The 20,320-nt window shown below is 33.3% G+C and overlaps 3 protein-coding genes and 1 pseudogene across 4 annotated transcripts; all 4 read left to right on the forward strand.

Moving 5' to 3' along the window:
- Nucleotides 1-800: 800 nt before the first annotated feature.
- Nucleotides 801-5,890, forward strand: LOC145563094 (abscisic acid 8'-hydroxylase 4-like). 2 transcript variants are annotated; one of them, XR_014094507.1, is made up of 9 exons: nucleotides 801-1,156; nucleotides 1,468-1,789; nucleotides 2,183-2,332; nucleotides 2,920-3,165; nucleotides 3,302-3,391; nucleotides 3,652-3,730; nucleotides 4,458-4,564; nucleotides 4,697-4,829; nucleotides 5,585-5,890. XR_014094507.1 is itself a non-coding variant. In XM_081623505.1 (9 exons), exons 1-9 carry the CDS (start codon nucleotides 942-944, stop codon nucleotides 5,694-5,696), a joined length of 1,449 nt encoding a protein of 482 aa, XP_081479631.1. In that variant the 5' UTR covers nucleotides 801-941; the 3' UTR covers nucleotides 5,697-5,890. The 2 variants fall into 2 exon arrangements, 1 of the variants encoding a protein (XP_081479631.1); XM_081623505.1 differs by having other exon boundaries at nucleotides 4,702-4,829.
- A 2,839-nt stretch (nucleotides 5,891-8,729) lies between these two features.
- LOC145563095 (pentatricopeptide repeat-containing protein At4g19191, mitochondrial-like) lies at nucleotides 8,730-14,168 on the forward strand (annotated as a pseudogene).
- Nucleotides 14,169-15,596: 1,428 nt separating this feature from the next.
- LOC145563096 (uncharacterized) lies at nucleotides 15,597-16,790 on the forward strand. Its single transcript, XM_081623506.1, has one exon. The coding sequence runs from the start codon at nucleotides 15,597-15,599 to the stop codon at nucleotides 16,323-16,325; it is 729 nt and encodes a 242-aa protein (XP_081479632.1). The 3' UTR covers nucleotides 16,326-16,790.
- A 2,319-nt stretch (nucleotides 16,791-19,109) lies between these two features.
- On the forward strand, nucleotides 19,110-20,155 carry LOC145563097 (ethylene-responsive transcription factor ERF115-like). Its single transcript, XM_081623508.1, has one exon. The coding sequence runs from the start codon at nucleotides 19,150-19,152 to the stop codon at nucleotides 19,906-19,908; it is 759 nt and encodes a 252-aa protein (XP_081479634.1). The 5' UTR covers nucleotides 19,110-19,149; the 3' UTR covers nucleotides 19,909-20,155.
- Nucleotides 20,156-20,320: the final 165 nt, after the last annotated feature.

Genomic DNA, 20,320 nt, shown 5'->3' on the forward strand with positions numbered 1-20,320 from the left:
CCTTAACAATATACTTATTGTATGGATGTGTCTAAATATCGAATACAACCTTAGAACAACTCTTAAATATCCAACAAAAAATGTCATAGGACATAAAAGGATCATTTGAGAGTGAGGGATAGCTCAAGTGGTTAAAATTCCCTTTCCGATTTTAGGTAATTTTGGGATGAATTCTCATCACTCGCCCTTGTAGTTCTTTTAACATACAAAAAAAAAGGATCATTTTCAGTATTATTATAAAATCTAATAGGATCATTTTCAGTATTGTATAAATCTTGTCATACTACTACTTGTATCAACTAGTGTGTTACTTATGATACAAGTAATCTTGTCATATAAGCTACAGTCTGGTTCGGAAACTACTTGTTCCTAATCAATTCAAGTTATGAGTTTGATTACCTGGAATTTTTGCTCATCCCTAATCACAATCATGGTACACATGCAAAAATTAGTGAAACAGTATAATCATCATTTAGGTCTTTATCTAGCTGAGTAACACGCTGAAAAAGGGCCCTCTAATTAAAAGTGCAACCTAATTAGTGAAAATGAAAACAAAAAGTGAACCAAGTTAGAAAATTAAGACCTCAAAGAATGTTAATGGCTCCTCTAATAAGCAAACAGCTGGACAAGGGCCAAATAAAAGGTGCGCTATCCTACAAATCGTACCCACTTTTAAATAGTAAAGCCTCATGACTTCAAAGTGGGCCTTCCTACTAGATTGGCCCTATTCACAATCCTTGCTATATAAATATATATATATATATACATTCCCAATTTATTTCCATTCTCAAAGTAGCACATACACGCCCAAAGTAGCATAATTTCTCATTCTTAGCTTGCAATTTTTTTTTCCGTGTGTGCGCGCGTGCGTGTGTTACCTAGAAAAAAAAGAAAGAAAGAAAGAACGAGAGATTGTGAGAGAGAGAAAGAGAGAGAGAGAGATGTCATCCATTTTTGTAGGTGTAGTGATTTTAATAGTGACAAGTTTTGTAATTGGGTTTGGTTTATTGTTAGTAAGAAAGTTTATTCAATGGAGACTATCTATCAAATATGGAGCAAAGCTTCCCCCTGGTTCTTTGGGTTGGCCATATATTGGAGAAACTCTTGAGCTTTTCTCACAAAGCCCACACGAGTTTTTTACCACTAGGCAAAAAAGGTTATTGTGAACTCTGATTATCCTCCCTAAACATTTTATGTTGGTTTAAGTTTTGCAATTGTGTAGCGGAGGGATTTGCAGCGTTTGATGTTGTTTGATTGGTTGAATAGATGAATTAAAATTTTAGTTACTTAAGAAATAAGAAATAGTAATTGAACAATATAATATTTATTTTCAACTTGTGATTATAATTGATTACTTTTTGGGGTGGAGAAATATAATTTAAAATATATGATCGTGTCAATCAATAAATTTGTGCGTGTACTAATTCAATTCTCAAATGGGTGTCTTGTTTTGATTAATTTTTTTAGGTATGGGGACATTTTTAAGACCCACATACTAGGGTGCCCATGCATCATGTTAGCAAGTCCGGAAGCTGTAAAGTTTGTTTTGATGACCAAAGCTAACTTGTTCAAGCCTACTTACCCTAAGAGCAAGGAAAAATTGATTGGTTCAATGGCAATTTTCTTTCAACAAGGCACATACCATGCTCAAATAAGGAAATTGGTTCAAGCTACTCTTTCATTAGATTCCATTAAATCTCGTATTTCCAAGATTGAAGCCATTGCCAAATCTACCTTGGATTCGTGGGCCGACGGTCGGGTAGTTCATGTCTTCCATGAATTAAAGAAGGTAAGACAATAATATCTAAATTATGTATCTTTTTCTGGTTTCAATTTATCACATTTTCATACATAGTAGAAATTCATTTATTTTCTTATAAAGAGAAGTGGTTTTTTTTTTTTTTTTTTTTTTTTTTTTTTTTTTGACTTGGTGAAACTTTTACGTTCACATTAACAATGTCCCGTTATAATAATAGTAACTCCGTAATACTTAGAAGGTAACTTGTAACCTACTTCGTTTCATTTTTTGTTTGTTTGTTTTTTTTTTTTTTTTTTTTTTTTTTTTTTTTTTTTTTTTTGTGTGACTAATTAACAATTACAATTTATTGTTCGCATGGTTTTTAAATGTATATTCTAGATATGATAATGTATGTGTTGGGTATGAATTTTGATTGGTGTGCAGTTCACTTTCAACGTAGCGGTGCTATCGATATTTGGTGAGCTGGACAATTACTATAACGAAGAATTAAAGGAAAATTACATCACGTTGGATAAGGGTTACAACTCTTTTCCTACAATGATACCTGGCACTTCTTACTTCAAATCTGTTAAGGTATGTTTCTTCATATTCCTACTCAATTAATCTTATGCATTATCCAACGTGCCTATAGTTTATTCCATTACGCATATACGTAGTATGACTTAGTCCTGTCGATATTGGATCAAGTATTATTAAAGATATTTAGTATCATTTATTTCTTACATTTCCGCCCTATAAGTGTTAGGTTTTAATCATTCAAAACTTTAAACTGAATGAATAAAATTAAAAATATGTTAATAGTGTGCTTGTGCTTATTACTTACACTTTATATGGATAAAAGGAAACCATGAGAAAAAGGAGAAAAACAAGTTCCTTTATTACAATAAGGGGTTGGGAGATAGGAAAGGGTCGGGATGGATCAATTTCTTAAAAAAAAAACACTATCGCTCTAAAATTGGAGAGATTTGAAGGGAAGCAAGGAACATAGAACCTCACCTTCTCCTCGTCGATCTAACAAATAACTTGGAGTAAGTAGTAACCCTGCTGGTTCATGTAAAATATTGTCATTTCTTGTTCCCTAAAAGAAGATTCACACTTTTTTTTTTACAAATGCATCGTATTTTCGTTTTCTAATATTGCTCTTGTTAAAACAAATGTAGGCAAGAAAGAGGTTGGGACAAATCATAAGAGAGATAATGAACGAGAGGAGAGAAAAAAGATTGGCAACAAAGGACCTTCTTGGATGTCTATTGAATTTCAATGAAGACAAAAAAACGTTAAGTGATGATCAAATCATCGACAATGTTATTGGTGTTCTGTTTGCTGCTCAAGATACAGCTGCTAGTATGATGACATGGATTTTGAAGTACATTACTGATTACCACAATTTACTTCACGACATACAGGTGATTTAATTTATTAATTCTGTACTTTAATTTGTTGTTTTTGTTACAATATACGGAATAAGATGCATGCTTGACATTAAATTACAATGTTGCTTAAGTTTGCTTAACACAAATTCAATTTCATTAAACTTTTCAGAGTGAGCAAATGGCAATATACAAAGCTAATGACAATGGAAAGCGACCATTGACATGGACACAAATTAAGGAGATGACGGTTACCCATAAGGTACCATGTCCAATATGAAATAACACGTCTGCTACTCTACTAGAGTAACATGTTATAATTAAATAAGATTTTTATAATTAAGGACTTGACATGATTAAAATCTTTTATAGTTTGAAGAAAATCTTATTTCTCTTAGTTTTTTTAATTTATTTTTAGTATAATCATGTCAAGTCCTTAATTATAAAAGAATTAAATAAATGTTTGACCTAATATTTTGAAATACAGCTGTAGTTAATTAACTGATTGGTGCATAAATTCAGGTTATGTTGGAGAGCTTAAGGATGGCCAGCATTATATCTTTTACATATCGAGAAGCAGTTGAAGATGTTGTTTATGATGGTAAATAATGTGCTGCTAGTTATGTTGTATTTTGATTTGATCATATTTATTCTAGTCTTATGAGAGCGGTACAACATTTTTAATAAGCTTTTAAAACATAAAAAAATACTCCGTATTTAGTAGTTTAGTTTGAAAAGGCTTGAGAATTGAGATGTGACACACGATACGCATACTAGTACTACGTATTAGGAACACATGCCTCCATGGGAAGAAAAAAAGTTAGTTAGACCATAGCAAAACTCTGGAAACCGAATAAAATCAAACCGTATCTAAGCAATCTAGCTAGGTCAGATTTTTGTCCATCCATATATTTCGTCATAATTGCTAGACACCGCCCTTTTCAAACTAGTTAGTAGGCGAGCTGAGCTTCAATGAACATTACGTTGATGGAATTAGAAATTAAGACATAAAGTCAAATGCTACAATTTGATGCAGACATATTGTTAGTAAAAAGAAAGAACAAAAGAAACACATTCCGTTTAAATCAGTACGTTAATCAGATACTAATCTAGTCATTTTCTGCTTTTCTTAATTATGTCAACCTTCTAACAGCTAGAATGATATTGAAGATTCTGATCGTAATTCACTGCTATATGTGTACAGTAGTTTTCTATACATTTCTGGAAGAATATATAATCCTATTAATGAACTTGTATGTATATATTATTTCTAGAGGTGGAAAAAAAAAATAATTTTCTGATCCAATGTTTGATTTGAATTAATGCAGGGTACTTAATACCAAAAGGGTGGAAAGTATTACCATTATTTCGAAACATTCATCATAATCCGGCGTTTTTTCAAGATCCAGAAAGGTTTGATGTTTCGAGATTTGAGGTATGTTATTTTTCGTATAAAAAATAAAAAAACTTTCTTGCAATAATTCAAGATCGTCATAAACCAATTGCTTAGATTAATTCAAGTACGTACTACGGAGTAATAATGAATAATATGTTGGTGCCGTATAAGTGCAGGCAGCTACAATGAATAATAAGCCCCACACATTTATGCCGTTTGGTTATGGCGCCCATGCATGTCCAGGAAATGAAGTCGCCAAGTTATTGATGTTCGTTTTTATCCATCATCTCGTCACCCAATACAGGTATATTTACACGTACTGTCTTTAGTGATATATACGGAGTAGTATATCATGCATGCATCCTAAATACATACGTAATATGGAGAGATTGTTATATATAGTTGAGTGTACGTACGATACATCATTCATCTGTATTTTTCTTCTCATTTTGATTTTCCTTTTTTTAAATATGTATTCATCAAATGATGAAGAGTTAAATTTTTTTTACCAATCAAAACCACGATTTTTTTTTTCTTGGCTCATATAGTCATTCCTGCTGTCCTGCATATGAGATGGATGGTATTAGACTATTAAATTAGTAGAGTAAATATTATTACAAATTTACAATCAACATCAACACTTTTATCTTCATGCATTTATTCTCTTGTGAAGGCAGCAATTCCTCAAAATACAAGCTTAATTGATTAAATGATAATCACATCCCCTTTATAATTTTATGAGGTCGTATTTTCATGTTGCCTGGATGCATGCGTTTGAAGGTAAACAAAAACAAAAACAAAAAAGTTGCAATTCTAAATTTGTGGTGAAAATAACTTGATAGTAACTTCATTTTTATCTTTTTTTTTTTTAACTCAATGTATTTATTTATTTATTTAATTTGTGGTGAATAAATAACAGAACTAACTGATCACATAATTAGCTTAGCAAATTGCGCAAACATGCATACATCAATTTGTAATTTAGACAATTGAAAGTGATATAGAGTTTGTAATTTATTAAAATGACAAAAAAATTTATATTTTCTTTTTTATTGGTAGGTGGGAAGTGGTGGGACCCCAGGGTGGTGTTGAATATGGCCCATTTCCAATACCGGAACAAGGACTCCCAACGAAGTTCTGGAAATTATCGCAATCAAACTCAACACAATAGCACACATGCATAGCAGTAATAGTAAACAAAATGGTCTTAGATTCACAACAATAGCAATAGCAATAGCAAATTAGCAATATAGCATAGTGTATGTTACAATAATGCTAGCTGACTTGGCAGACGATAGGTATGCCAAGTCAGCTAATTAATTAAGCGCTTCAATAATACGAGTTTAATTTGGCGTAATTAAACAAGCCAACTATAATAAGTAGTTCTAAAATACTTTGATTGGTTTTTTGTCTTTAAATATTTTTTTTAATTTATTTTTATACAATAATTGGAATAATATAAATAATGCAAAACATCTCAAAGAGATGAAGATTTTTTCTTATGAAGTTTTTGATTTGGTCCCGGCCTTAGATTAAATTATGTAATTTTACCATAACATGTTGTATAGGTACATGTACTATAAATTATGAATAGAGCTTTATTATTGATTGGGAGCCAATTATGACTAAAATAGTCATCATATATAGTGGCTGTTAATTTATCTATATAGATTAACACTTATAATAAATGTCTTACGTTTGGTATACATAACACTTTTCACTTATTGCAAACTGATATAATATAAATAATATTAAGACTAAATAGCTAATACAATTAGCTAACAACTACGGAGTAACATGTAATGCATGCACACGCGCATTTAGTTTACATTTATGGAATTAACAACTAATCGCTAAATTACAAACACAATTTAGTTGCTTGGCTTGAACTATTATCCAGTATGTTTAATTTATGTTACACAAGCACGCAACCAATTAATAATTTTTTCACCAATTATAGACTTGTATGATCGATCTCTAATTCCTCAGCTCAAAATTTCAACATTCCCTATATCTTTAGAAAATGTGAGGCAGCCAACATGTTAGTTAACAATGGTTAATTTAATTTATTTCTTATAAATTTTAATTTCTTACATATAGTGATTAAGAGTGACTAAGAGTTTTTAAGACGATAAAATGAGATCAAGGAAATAAAGTGATAAAGATGGTTTTGAACATGCATACTAACATGAAAAGTCGTACATTGTTCAGCTAACATTTGACTTATTCTATCTTTTCAAATTGAAGATGTGAAGGAGAGGAAACAAAATTGATGCTACGTGATTTAATTACTATTATGCATGCATATATATAGCCGACCATTAGTATATGCTAGATTTTAATGTTTTGAGATTAGACATTAACATTCACAATTCAAGGTCAGAAGTTTGCATCCATCCAAAAAAAGGAAAAAATTAACTAATGAAACTATTCGTCTCTTTTGCCGATTTTTTTTCTTTTTTGTCCAACTTAAAACCTGTCATTATAATTAGTCTGAATCCAAAGAATTGAATCAAAATGAACTTAAAACCTAATTGCATTTGGCGCTTGCAAGGCCACGAAATATGGGAAGTATCTAGTAATACAGCTAGATTGGATCAACAGAAAGTAGTGTACTTGACTACTATTGACATACTCCGAATGAAAATTTGACAACAAAACAATTAGGTCGTCAATCGTCATCTGATCTCCAATAAAGGGATCAACTGTGGTCTTAATAGAAGAACCAAGCTTGTTAAAAATGGAGACCACTATTGTAAGGACGTTGACATTTTGACTACTTTCTTCCATCTTTTAATTTTTTAATAGTAACAAATTAACACTGTTTTGACTTCAATTAAAAAAGTAATCATTACTCCCTCCATTCTCTTTTACATGTTTATTTCTCATTTTGTACGGGAATTAAGAAAGTTAAAAATTCTTTAAAACTAATAATTGAGAGTATAAATATGCATGTGGGGTTAGAGAGAGATAGAGAGAAAGAAAAAGTGGTTGAGAATTAGGAGAGAGAAAGTATTGAAAATTGATGTTAAAGTACAAAAAAGAAAAATAAAAAGGATGTTATAAATAATGTTAAAAAGTACAACCTATAAATGGAAACAGACACTTAATTTTGATGTCTCAAAAAGGAATAAAGACATGTAATAAAAGGACGGAGGGAGTATGAAAATTTACATAAAGAATAATTCAACAATATTTTTCCATACAATATTTTATCGTATTTAATTATGTATTACTTCAAATTGGTTGAAGTTTACTTATAGTCACGGTGTAACAAAGTTGAAATTTTCAAAATGTTACGATTAATACTTACAAAATGTTTAATAATGAAAAAGTGTAAAAGCACATAGTAAGCTACTAAGCTTGATTATTTTAGTGCATTGTTGTTATTTACTAGCCATGATACATGATCATACCTCCCATACCATAACTTTTGTCCCTCCCACATTTTATATACTAATCAATATATTAATGATCTTCATGTCCTCTTCCATCTTCTTGTCCATCTGTCTCCACCATGACCACCATCTTTCCCCCCTCCTCTAGCTCCTCATATGCGCCACAATTAGGACCATCTGATAAACAACTAACTTCTATTACACCTTTCATATAAGGTTACATTCGCTAATTTAGCCCTAGATTGTGGAAGACACTTTGCGTAATAATTCTCAAAACCAATCTGATTCGTATCATTAAAGTACTCCCTCTGTTTTTAAATATCTGCTCCATTTCTCCTGGACATGTACGTCAATACTAATCTTTTATTAATAATATCTTTAATTATCAATAAATATAAATTCTAACAATTAAAAATTAATAATCTATTCATTGAGATGATTCCAATAAGTATCCATAAGAATATATTTTTTCTTATATATAAATCACAAACATCAGTCAAAATAAGACAAATAAATAGTGCAAAAAATAAAAATGGAGTAGATATTTAAAAATAAAGGGAGTATTAAACAAAAAATACTCACTTGTAGTGTATGAAAGAGAAGCCCACCAAAGCCCTCTTTTAGACCACATACCATCAAATAGAAATAGAAATAAGCCCATTTCAGTCTTTCAAATTGGCCATTGCTATTTCAAATTCGGATATTGGACAATTTCACTCTTTCATACTCCGTATTGGCCATTGAACTAAGCTGACAATCTATTATTTCAAAAAAAAAAAAAAAAAACTCTGAGAATTTAAGGGAGCAGCTCGTGTAAGAATGTAAGATGATGAAGCTGACATGGTTTTCAAATCTCTAATCCACTTTCTTCCTTTCTTCAACATATTTCCTGTCAATTGCAGTAATTTTGCAACTTTATCTTCTTCCCAATGCTATGCTCGATCAAAAATTAAACTCACCAATAAAATTAAGGACTTAAAACCACTCAAATCACTTATAATTGTCACTGGATTAAGTCATTATAAACTCGTTATTTCTGAGTTTATTGATCGATGCTTTCATCTGGGTACCCCTGAACTTGGGTTGTCTGCATTTTATGCATCAGATAATCGCAGCTTACTTTTGCAGAATTTGATTGTTAAGCATCTTTGTAGATTGGGTTTGTACCAAGATGTAATTTCTGTGTATAAAACCTGCAAGTTTTTTGGTACTAAAGATGGTGATTACACATTTCCTTACGTAATTAAGGCTTGTTCTGTTCTGTGTCATGAAGAATATGGTAAAGAGATTCATGGTGTTGTTATTAGAACTGGGTATGATAGGAATGTGGTTGTTCAGACTGCTTTTGTTGATTTTTACTCGAAAGTTGGGTGTATGGACAATGCACGGTTGGTGTTCGACAAAATGTCTCAATGGGATGTGGTTTTTTGGAATGCTTTGATTTCAGGCTATTCTTTTAATGGCCTTGATTATGACGCACTTAAGGTATTTCAAGGCTTGCGGGTGAAGGGTGTGAAGCCTGGTGTGACAACTTTGGCTAGCATTGTTCCTGTTTGTACCCGTTTAGGATTCTGGAATTCGGGTTGGTCTTTACATGGTTATGCTGTAAAATGTGGGTTTGATCAAGATGAATTGTTGACACCAGCTTTGATCTCAATGTATGCTAGTGAAGGCCATATTCGAGTTGCTAGATGCTTGTTTGATCTTTCTCCTATAAAAAATGTGGTCATTTGGAATTCTATGATATATGCTCATGCACAAAACCAAATGCCTGAAGCAGCCTTTGAAATGTTCCACCAAATGCTTTCTGCTGATCTTCATCCTAATGCAGCCACTTTTGTGTCTGTGATCCCATGCTGTGAAAAGGCAAATCTTTACGACCATGGCGAAATCCTTCATGGGTATGCTGTTAAACAAGGGATGCATAACCAGATATCTGTGGTAACAGCTCTTATATCTATGTATGAGAAGCTAGGAGATATTCACTCAGCAGCAAATATTTTCACCTGGATGCCTCACAAAAACCTTCTTGTTTGGAATTCAATCATTTCAGCGTATGTGCATCATGGGCTCTCACAAACGAGTCTAAATGCTGTCCATGAGATGCAAGATGCAGGAATTGAGGCAGATTCAATATCCATTGTTAATATTCTTTCGGCCTGCTCAGAGCTAGAGGCATTGCTTCTTGGTAAGTCTGCTCATGCCATATCTATAAGGAAGGGTTTTGATTCAAATCATAACGTGTTGAATGCTGTCTTGAAATTTTATTCTAGCTGTTGTCAACTCCACTCTTCTGTTAAGCTTTTTGATTTGATGGCCTCAAAGAATACTATTTCGTGGAACACGATGATATCTGGTTGTACATATAATGGAGATACAGAAAGGGCTGCAGCTTTATTTTTGAGAATGCAGCTGCAAGGAGTGCAACCGGATGTTGTTAGCCTAATTAGTATCCTTTCTAGTCTGACCAAGACTGATGATTTGGCACGAGGGATGGCTTTACATGGGTTTGCTCTCAAGTTATGCTTCACTTTCGATGTTACATTAGCTAATGCTTTGATTAGCATGTATTCTAGCTGCGGGGACCTGGATGCTGCTGCAATGCTTTTCCATTCAATGACAGACAGATGTTTGGTTTCTTGGAATTCATTGATCACTAGTTACCGACATTACAATTTGCACAAAGAGGTCATAATCTTGTTCAAGAATATGCTAAAAGACGGTCAAAATCCAAATTACATTACATTGCTAAATGTATTGCCCGGGTGCTCTACACTTTTACAAGGCAAATCAGTTCACTCTTACGCCATCACAACAGGGGCTATGCTGCAAGCTCCTTTTGTGACATCTTTGGTCTGTATGTATTCAAGGTTTAACAATATAGTTTCGTGCTTCTTACTGTTTGAGGGTGGGGATAAATCGGATAATTCTTTGTGGAATGTGATGTTGTCGGTCTTGTTTGAATCAAGAGAGGTAGAGAAAGCATTTTCTCTTTTTTGTGAATTGCTGCAAACAGAGGTTAAAGTGGACTATATAACCATTCTAAGCTTGGTTTCAGCTTGTATTCAGATAAACAGCAGCGCTGTCGCTAATTCTATGTTGGCATCTGCGATTAAGAATGGTTTTCTCCGAGAGACCATAGTTAGTAATGCTTTTATTGATTTGTATGCAAAATGTGGAGATATTCTGATGGCTAAGAAAGTATTTGAGTTTTTACCAGAAAAGGACATTGTCTCTTGGAGTGTCATGATGAATGGGTATGGATTACATGGGGATGGTGAAGGTGCAATTTCTCTTTTGTCGGAAATGGAAGGTTCAGGCATAAAGCCTGATAACGTTACATATCTTAGTATCTTATCAGCCTGCAGCCATGCTGGGTTAGCTGATCAAAGCTATGCAATTTTCAATTCAATCAATCAATCAAAGCCTTAATCCCAAAAGTGGGGTCGGCTAACATGAACCAAATTTGATTATTCCGTGTAGTCATCAACATAAATCTTTCTCCTCCATCCCTTACGATCCAAAACTTCATCCTCACGTAAATCCATGCACTTCATATCCTTCCTCACTCCTTCCAACCAAGTCATCTTTGGTCTCCCTCTTCCTCGTTTAATCCCTCCATGGTCCCACTCTTCCACTCTTCGCACCGGTGCACCCTCGGGTCTCCGTCTTACATGTCCAAACCAACGCAGACGATTTTCCCTTAATTTATCTACAATGCCCGCCACACCTACTTTCTTGCGAATAACCTCATTTCTGATTCTATCTCTTAAAGTGTTTCCACACATCCACCTTAACATGCGCATTTCCGTAACCTCCATCTTTTTAATATGCTCTTTCTTAGAAGCCCAACATTCTGTACCATAGAGCAACACTGGTCTTATGGCAGTCCTGTAGAATTTTCCCTTCAACTTTAAGGGAATGCTGCGGTCGCATAACACTCCCGTGGCCGCTCTCCATTTAAGCCACCCTGACTTAATCCTGTGGGTCACGTCTTGATCAATGTCACCATTCTTCTGGATGATCGACCCTAGGTACTTAAAACATTCACTCATGGTCAAATCCTTTCCATCCAAACTCACCACTTCATTGCTTGTCCCCCTCTGAGTGCCAAAACGACATACCAAATATTCAGTCTTACTCCGACTTAGCTTAAACCCTCTAGATTCCAACCTTTGCCTCCATTGCTCCAACTTGGCATTAACCCCATCCTTAGTCTCATCCACCAAAACGATATCATCTGCGAACAGCATACACCATGGAACCTCATCTTGAATTGGTCTAGTTAATTCATCTAGAACCGTTGCAAAAAGAAAAGGGCTTAATGCAGACCCTTGATGCAATCCGATTGTAATAGGGAAATCTTTTGTCAACCCTCCGCATGTCCTCACATTTGTTGACACATCCCGATACATATCCTTAACTAGGTCTACATACCTTCGTGGGATACCTTTCTTCAACATTGCCCACCAAAGTATCTCTCTTGGCACCTTGTCATATGCCTTCTCTAAATCAATAAAGACCATATGAAGATCTTTCTTCTTTACCCTATAAAACTCCATCATTTGTCTTATCAAATGGATTGCCTCCATAGTAGATCTCCCAGGCATAAAACCAAATTGGTTATCTGAAATGCTTGTGCATGCCCTCAACCTTTGTTCAATCACCCTTTCCCACAACTTCATAGTATGGCTCATAAGCTTAATTCCTCGATAGTTAGAACAATCTTGAGCGTCTCCTTTGTTTTTATAAACCGGGACCAAGGTGCTCTTCCTCCAATCTTGTGGGATCCTTGTAGCCGTCCATATCTTGTTGAAAAGGTTTGTTAACCAATCAATACCAATCTTACCCAAACACCTCCACACCTCTATCGGTACCCCATCAGGGCCAACCGCCTTCTTAGGTTTCATCTTCCTCAGTGCAATCTCCACCTCTACTCTCCTAATCCTTCGCACATACTCCATGTTGATTTCTTCATCACTCATAGAGGTATCTCCTATCACAACTCCATTACTTCCATTAAATAATTCATCGAAGTACCCCTTCCACCTGTCCTTGATGCCCTCCTCTTGCACTAGGACCATTTGGTTCTTATCTTTGACACACTTCACCATGCCAATATCCTTCCTTGCCTCTTGTCTTCTCTTTGCCATCTTATAAATGATCCTTTCTCCCTCCTTGGAATCAAGCTTTTCATAAACCTCCTGATATGCCTTTTCTTTTGCTTGGCGAACAAGCTGCCTTTGCCTTACTCTTAGCCTCCTTATACGCTGCAAAGGTTTCATCACTCCTACATTTTCCTAAGGCTTGATAGCATTCCCTTTTTTGCTTAATTACTGCTTTCACCTCTTCATTCCACCACGAAGTATCTCTCTGTACCGAAGTTCTTCCCCTTACTTCCCCTAAGAAATGGGATTTGCTTATTGTGGTTGTGTAGTGGACCTTCTTGGCAGAAAAGGTTTGCTAATTGAGGCATATGGCATTGTTAAGAGAATGCCTGGTGGAGCTTCAGTCAGTATACTCGAGTCTTTACTAGGTGCTTGCATGGTTCATGGAAATCTTGAAATTGGGGAAAGAACTGGGGAGTTGCTTATTAATAGGGACTGTGAAAATGTTGGAGCATACGTGATACTTCATAACATCTATGCTGGGGAGTCTTTACTATGTACGGAGTCAGTATTTGTACATCTAAAACTTTTGATTGAGAAGGAGGAGAACTATAATCTCAGGTACTTAAAATGTTTTTTTTTTTTTTTGAAAACTACCTTATATAATATACTTTTGCAAAAATGACTACCTTATAATTTTTTTTTTAAAACAGTAGTACGAATATGAACCTATTTTTGTTCACAACATGTCAACACTACCTTGAAATAGAATTCGTCAAAAGTTCAGCTTGTGGGGCCATGATTTATTATCTCACCCTTTTTTTAAGGAAATATTAATATTAATCTTACACCTTTTTTTTTTTTTTTTTTTTTGAGGTATTTTAATCTTACACCTAATTAACCTAGATTACACTCATTTTAGTCAAAATATAGCCATTCGATCAACACTCTCTAATGCTTATTATCAAACAAAAAATGTTTTCACTTGGTATAAGGTAATTATTTTAAAAAAAAAATAAAAAAATTATAAGATAATTATTTTTTAAAAGCAGTGTTTTATAAAGTAGTTTCTCATAAATTTTACTACTCATTACATGATACCTATCCTAAATGAAAATAAGGAAAGTAAAATATTAATAGGAGTAACTTTATAATTTTCTAAATAGTTCTCAGAATACTCCCAAGACCAACCTAATTTGTACTACAATTGAGTTATTTTGTAAATGAAACAATACTCATATAATTAGAATACTGCTTTGTACGTATTTGGAAAGTATTTACAATTATTATTTTATACTCGGTATAAATTTATAATACTATAAATAAAATTGTTATAAGTACCATTATAATTTTGTGCTTTGTTTATAGCATGCACTTTCTAATTTTAGAGAGTTAAGCCTATTAAAATAAGGGTAATGATATATGTAGCCCTTAGGGCTATATTTAAGCAGTAAATATACTTTCTAAAATGGAATTAAGTTGGAAATTCATGACAAAATCACGTGCAGATCGGTGTAATTAATGTTAATCTTTTCCTATTATTTCCTTTTTTAGCTTATACATAACCCTTAGGGCTATGTATATCATTTTCCTTAAAATAATTGGACGGTTAACTCTTAAAATACCAATTTGAAAGAATCAAGGGTTCTTGCAAAGTTACAAACAGAGTTGCTGCCTTCAAAAAAATACAAATAGAGTTGCTACCAACTTACCATTATAAATTATAAATATGGTCATTTGTTTTATTCCTCTTTCTATTTTTAGAAAGTAAATCCTTTATTTAGGCTATTAAATATATAAAATAATTGGACGGTACACTTAAATATACCAATTAAAACAAACCAAAGTCTAAACTATACGCCTAAGTCGTCTATACAATACTATAACACAAGAGTCAACCCTTTATACAAAGAAAAAGAAATACAAGAGACAGTCAACGTCCTCATACAAACAAAAATGTGGTAAAATAAAATAAAGTACACCTTTTACAACAGTCAACGCCCACTATCAAAAACCTTTTTATCCTAATCTAGATATTGTGTGACAAACAAAATGACATCCATTATGCATTCATGCAAAATTGCAAGAAGCTAAAAATATTTCAAAATTCAGAAAAAAAAAGAAATTGACGTCAACAAAGAGCTTATAACAACGTGGATAGGTCCTTTGCTCCCACCTGGCCCACTTAGTGTCATCCACCTGGCATCCTCACATTTTATATTACTAGTATTATACTACTCCAACGTGACAAAAAACCTGTCACTTTTTCATTTTTTTTTTTTTTTTTTTTTTTTTTTTTTTTTTTTTGTGGAGATCTATAATTATTTTGACCACAAATCCAAAGTATTGCTGTCATTATCTATCATTTTGCCTTGGGCCTCTTTTGTCGTATTTATAACATATCACGTATGTAACCCGTGTGTGAAATGTGTTGACCATTTTCTCTTTTTTTCCAATTCTACCCCTACAATACATATATAAGGCGCAGTCACTTGAAAAAATAATGAATTCAGCTCAAAATTACTTAAATTTAACAAAGTCAAAATTGCCAAAAAAAGTAAAAAAATGGAAGCTGCATCAAATCAATACTATGTGTACAATGATAGACCACGAAGTTGGCAGTTGAGTCCAGAGCAAGAGATGAATGTCATGGTTTCGGCTTTGAGGAACGTGATTGCTGGCGGGCGAGGCAGTAGCGTTGGAGGTAGCGGGAGTGAAAACCCATCTAATGATGGGTCCAAATTAGTACTTGAAGCACTTGAACAGAATGAAAAGACCTCGACGTCATCTCCCTCTGCAAATTCAGAAAATTCAAATAAAGGTAGAACTGCTAGTACGAGTGGCGGCAACGGAGGACCAAAGCGGCCAAGGAGGTATAACAGAAACAGGTTTAGAGGTGTTAGGCAGAGGCCGTGGGGAAAATGGGCTGCTGAAATTCGTGACCCGAACCGGGCGGTTCGAGTCTGGCTAGGAACATTTGAGACTGCTGAGGAAGCTGCTAGGGAGTATGATCGTGCTGCCGTTCGATTTCGAGGTCCTCGTGCTAAGCTTAATTTCCCTCTCACTGATTACCCTCAAGAGCTTGAAGAGCAGCAGAACCTCCATAATAATAATAATAATAATAATAATAATAATCAACAACAACAACAAATGGTTGCTGGAATGAGTATTCATGATAATGCCAGTCCTACGAATCAAGAACCGGAGACGTGTGGTTTCGTGCAGATTACCGATGGTACGGAGATTTCCGATTGGGTAGATGACATGATTGATAATAGTCCTCCGTTTCAATGATCGACTTTTAAAATCTACATCATTTCTTCTTTGTGGTACATACTTAAAAATAAGGGGTGCGACTAGTTTTTAAAAGGCTAGTTTATTCATTCTTTATTTTTTATGTAGCTCCAAAATTCAGAGTCTCTCTTCTAAGTTCATGCATATGTATTTAGGGTTGCATATAAAAAGATAGTCCTTTAATTTCTTAGCTTTTAGGAGGTTGGGGGTAATTTTTATTTATTTTTTTTACCCAAAACATGTCTAGAACTAGTTAATAATCTCTGTTTATTTTTATTTTTTTTTAGGAAATTTTGAATACATCAAATTAAATGAGTTTATAGATGTGATTTAGTCCATCATTTGTTGGGCGTTGGAGTAAATTTGTAAGGAATTAGTTAGGCCATCGTTTTGTATAGTAGAGCATGGCATTTAGAGACGTTAAAAAAAAAAAAAAAATTAACACTAGATAGCTTGTTTAGTTGGTTAAACTTTTGTATGAATAAACTAAACTCATTTTGAGAACCGATATAAATAATATAATTAGCTAGCCTTTATGTGGATAACAACAATAGATAAAATATGAGTAAATTAAATAATTTAAACAAAACAAAAGGAGATGAAGGACGAAGAAGAAAAAAGTAAGGGAGGTTGGGTTCAGTGAGCACACCAAAAAAAAAAAAAAACCCGATGATAAAACACATGCGGATCAAAATCACCAATTTACAAAATTTGGATAATTTACAAAATGCTACTTACAAAGAAGACAATTTAATATTTATTGATGAAATTCAATAATGATCAAAATATAGGAACAGTTTTGCAATGGCAACAATAAAATTGTAACCACTATAATAACAAAATCTACACCCTTAATTATCATTATGTAAATTAGAACCGTTGATTTAAGTTGACCCTAAAAAATATCAAAAAAAATTCTTTAACTGTTTTTTCCTTAATCCTCTACACAATAAACTACTCCATTCCCTCAAAAAAAAAAAATTAAACTACTCCATTGATAAATTCTATAAAGTGCGAAGAACAAAACAATGCACTTAACTTGGTTTCAAAAAAAAAAAAAAAAAAAACAATGCACTTAACTGCTTAATATGAAATCCATCAATTAGTACAAGAATTATGGAGAGCAATAATTCAATCATTATGAACTGTATAATTATGCTACGGAGTATCAAATTAGCCATGTAACTCGAATAAAACTATCCAATATATAAAATCATATTCCTTTTTTCTAGGTTAGTTGGTAGTTTTCCATTGATTGTTTTTTGGTTATACTTTGATCCATCCTCCATACCTATCTAATGGAGATTTATGTTGAAGGTGAATACTTGGAAGAGTTGAAACTGCATCAATGGCAACGACAAAGAAGGGTTTTTTTTTTTTTTTTTTTTTTTTTTTTTTTTTTTTGTTGTAAAAAATAAAGTAGTTTTTTATAATTAATTATAATTGAGAAGTCAACTATATGAATGGACAAGATTAATCATTGATATTTAAACGGTTGAGATTGAAAGTAGTTACAATGGCTACATTTTTAATGTAGCCATTGAAAAGTCTTCCAAATATTAGAGAATGGGTGAACTTGAATTTTATCCGCTCACATCTGTATTTAGATCCATCTCAAATTAATCGATCACTCTCTTAATTTAATTAGCTAAAACTGTGTCAAACTGTCAATGTTGCTCTAAATTTAATTACGGAGTAGCTAAAACTGTGTCAATAATGTTGCTTAAAATGACATAAAGAATTTAAAAGAAATGCTCCGGAGCACATACATTAGGTGGAGATGTAAACTTTGAAGTAATGAAAAGGACTTAATATATAGACTCAACTATTTCACAATGGTCCCAATCAAATGTTCTTGTGAGACGGTGGTGTTAGATAACAATTTTTTTTAATTAGATTTACTTTTAAGAAACCAATCATCTTGAATTGATGGAAAGGTAGAAAGTAGAATGCATAACCTAATTATTTATGCAAAGTTCTCTGTAATTACATAAATTATTACTTGTAAATCTAATCTTTTTAAAATAATTGCGACTCTTTTAAAAAGAAAATACTTTATTAGTTTATTTATTTATTTTTATTTTTTTATAAATTTATTACTTCGTAATTATTTTAATATACAATGTACATACAAGAATATTCAATATTATAATAACATTAACTCCTTGACGTTATAAAAAAAATACAATATATAAGCCTAAGTATTACTATTATTCTGAGACAAAAAAATAGTACACATGATTGAATAAATAATTAAAACTACTCCTTTTTACCATCAAACCGAATATTATGATCATATAAATAATACATACAGTAGAGGTTGTCTGATTGCGTCGAAAAAATTAGCACATGGAAGAAAAGAAGAAAATAATTTTGAATAATTAGGAGCACGTGTTCTTAGTGCCAAAAGAATAAAGTATTAGTACCACAATATTAAACTGTATTTTATACATGGAACATGAAACATTATCCTTAATTCCTTATTGGGTTATTCTATAAATTGGAATATTAGATATTACAACTATACCAATACCACAAAGAAAAAAAAAAAACAAAGGAAAATTTTTTTTAAAAAAACAGAAAAGTACAGACAGCCAGCTGGACCCAGTTAAAATTTTAATAATTTGGTAAATAATAAAGTCAAAGCGTTTCATACTCTTCTTAACCCCGTGTGTGAACTGTGTTGTGACTGTTGACCACTTTTTTTTGTCCACTCACTCGCCCTTTATATAACCGCTATTACCTGATTTTGTTTATTTTCAAGTTTCAAGTATCTCTGTTTTTCCTATCTTTAAACACACAAATTCAAAATCAATACTAATAAATGGATTCAACTCAAAATTATTATTTCTACGACCAGAAACCAGATATCTGGCAGATGGAATCAAACTATGAGATGAACATGATGGTATCGGCTCTGAATCATGTCATTTCCGGAGACGACGGCGGCTGCAGTAGCATGGGCATCAATCAACAACCACCTATTGATGGGTCCCATTTAATATTTGAATCGTTTCAAGACCAACAAAATTTCGCCACGTGGTCACCAGCGTCTTCTACCACGTCACCAGTTCTCCCGCCAAATTCCCAGATTGAGAATGCAGACACTACTACTGCTACTACTAGTAGCAGTGGAAAACAGAGGACAAGAAAGTACAACAGAAACAAGTACAGGGGAGTACGGCAGAGGCCTTGGGGGAAATGGGCGTCTGAGATTCGGGACCCACACCGGGCGGTTCGGATGTGGCTCGGAACATTCGAGACGGCCGAGGAGGCTGCTAGAGCTTATGATCGAGCTGCTGTTCGCTTTCGAGGCCCGCGTGCTAAGCTTAATTTCAGTGTCTCTGATTACCTTCCACAGCTTGAAGAGTACAACAGTAATAATATCTTTTATCAGAATCAAGAGCAGCAGATAAACAACAATAATAATTATGGTAATCATGTTAGTCCTACTAATCAAGAGCCAGAGACGAGTGGTTTCGTGCAGATTACTGATGGTGCAGAGCTTGAGCATTGGATGAACGATATGATTGACAATACCCCTCCGTCGTTAATGTATGGGGAGCCATCATTTGGGATTTAAATTACATCATTGTTCTTTTGTGGCTCTATCCGAGAAAAAAACAAAAAAAATGTTTGTGGTAGTTGTAAAAGGCGAAAGGGATAGTATAATTTAACACAAAAGATGTTTGTAATGTAATTTTGTATAAAAATAGCCTTAGTATAGTATAGGAGTACATATTAATCATGTACCTAGATCATATCCAGAACTACTTAGATTATCTCTGTTTTATTTTTTAATAGAAATGGATACAATTAGTTTTGATTCATTTGATCGTTTGTTACAAAACATTGAAGGAGTATCTCAATGGAAAATGAACAGTCACATACAAGGGTTTATATAATGAATATTTGGATGCAAGCACAAATTATGATTAATCCAATTATCTTAGGTTGGTTAAATTATTAGGTCAAAAAAAAAAAAAAAAAAAAAA

The sequence above is a fragment of the Chenopodium album genome, chromosome 10, assembly GCF_948465745.1.
Source record: "Chenopodium album chromosome 10, dcCheAlbu1.1, whole genome shotgun sequence".
Lineage (NCBI taxonomy): Eukaryota > Viridiplantae > Streptophyta > Magnoliopsida > Caryophyllales > Amaranthaceae > Chenopodium > Chenopodium album.

What these genes read in the sequence shown, in the direction of transcription:
- LOC145563094 (XM_081623505.1), top strand. Translation starts at nt 942, where the DNA reads ATGTCATCCATTTTTGTAGGTGTAGTGATTTTAATAGTGACAAGTTTT. An exon ending in AGATGACGGTTACCCATAAG is followed by an intron (nt 3,392 to 3,651) that starts GTACCATGTCCA and finishes GCATAAATTCAG; the next exon opens with GTTATGTTGGAGAGCTTAAG. An exon ending in TGAAGATGTTGTTTATGATG is followed by an intron (nt 3,731 to 4,457) that starts GTAAATAATGTG and finishes GAATTAATGCAG; the next exon opens with GGTACTTAATACCAAAAGGG.
- LOC145563096 (XM_081623506.1), top strand. Translation starts at nt 15,597, where the DNA reads ATGGAAGCTGCATCAAATCAATACTATGTGTACAATGATAGACCACGA.
- LOC145563097 (XM_081623508.1), top strand. Translation starts at nt 19,150, where the DNA reads ATGGATTCAACTCAAAATTATTATTTCTACGACCAGAAACCAGATATC.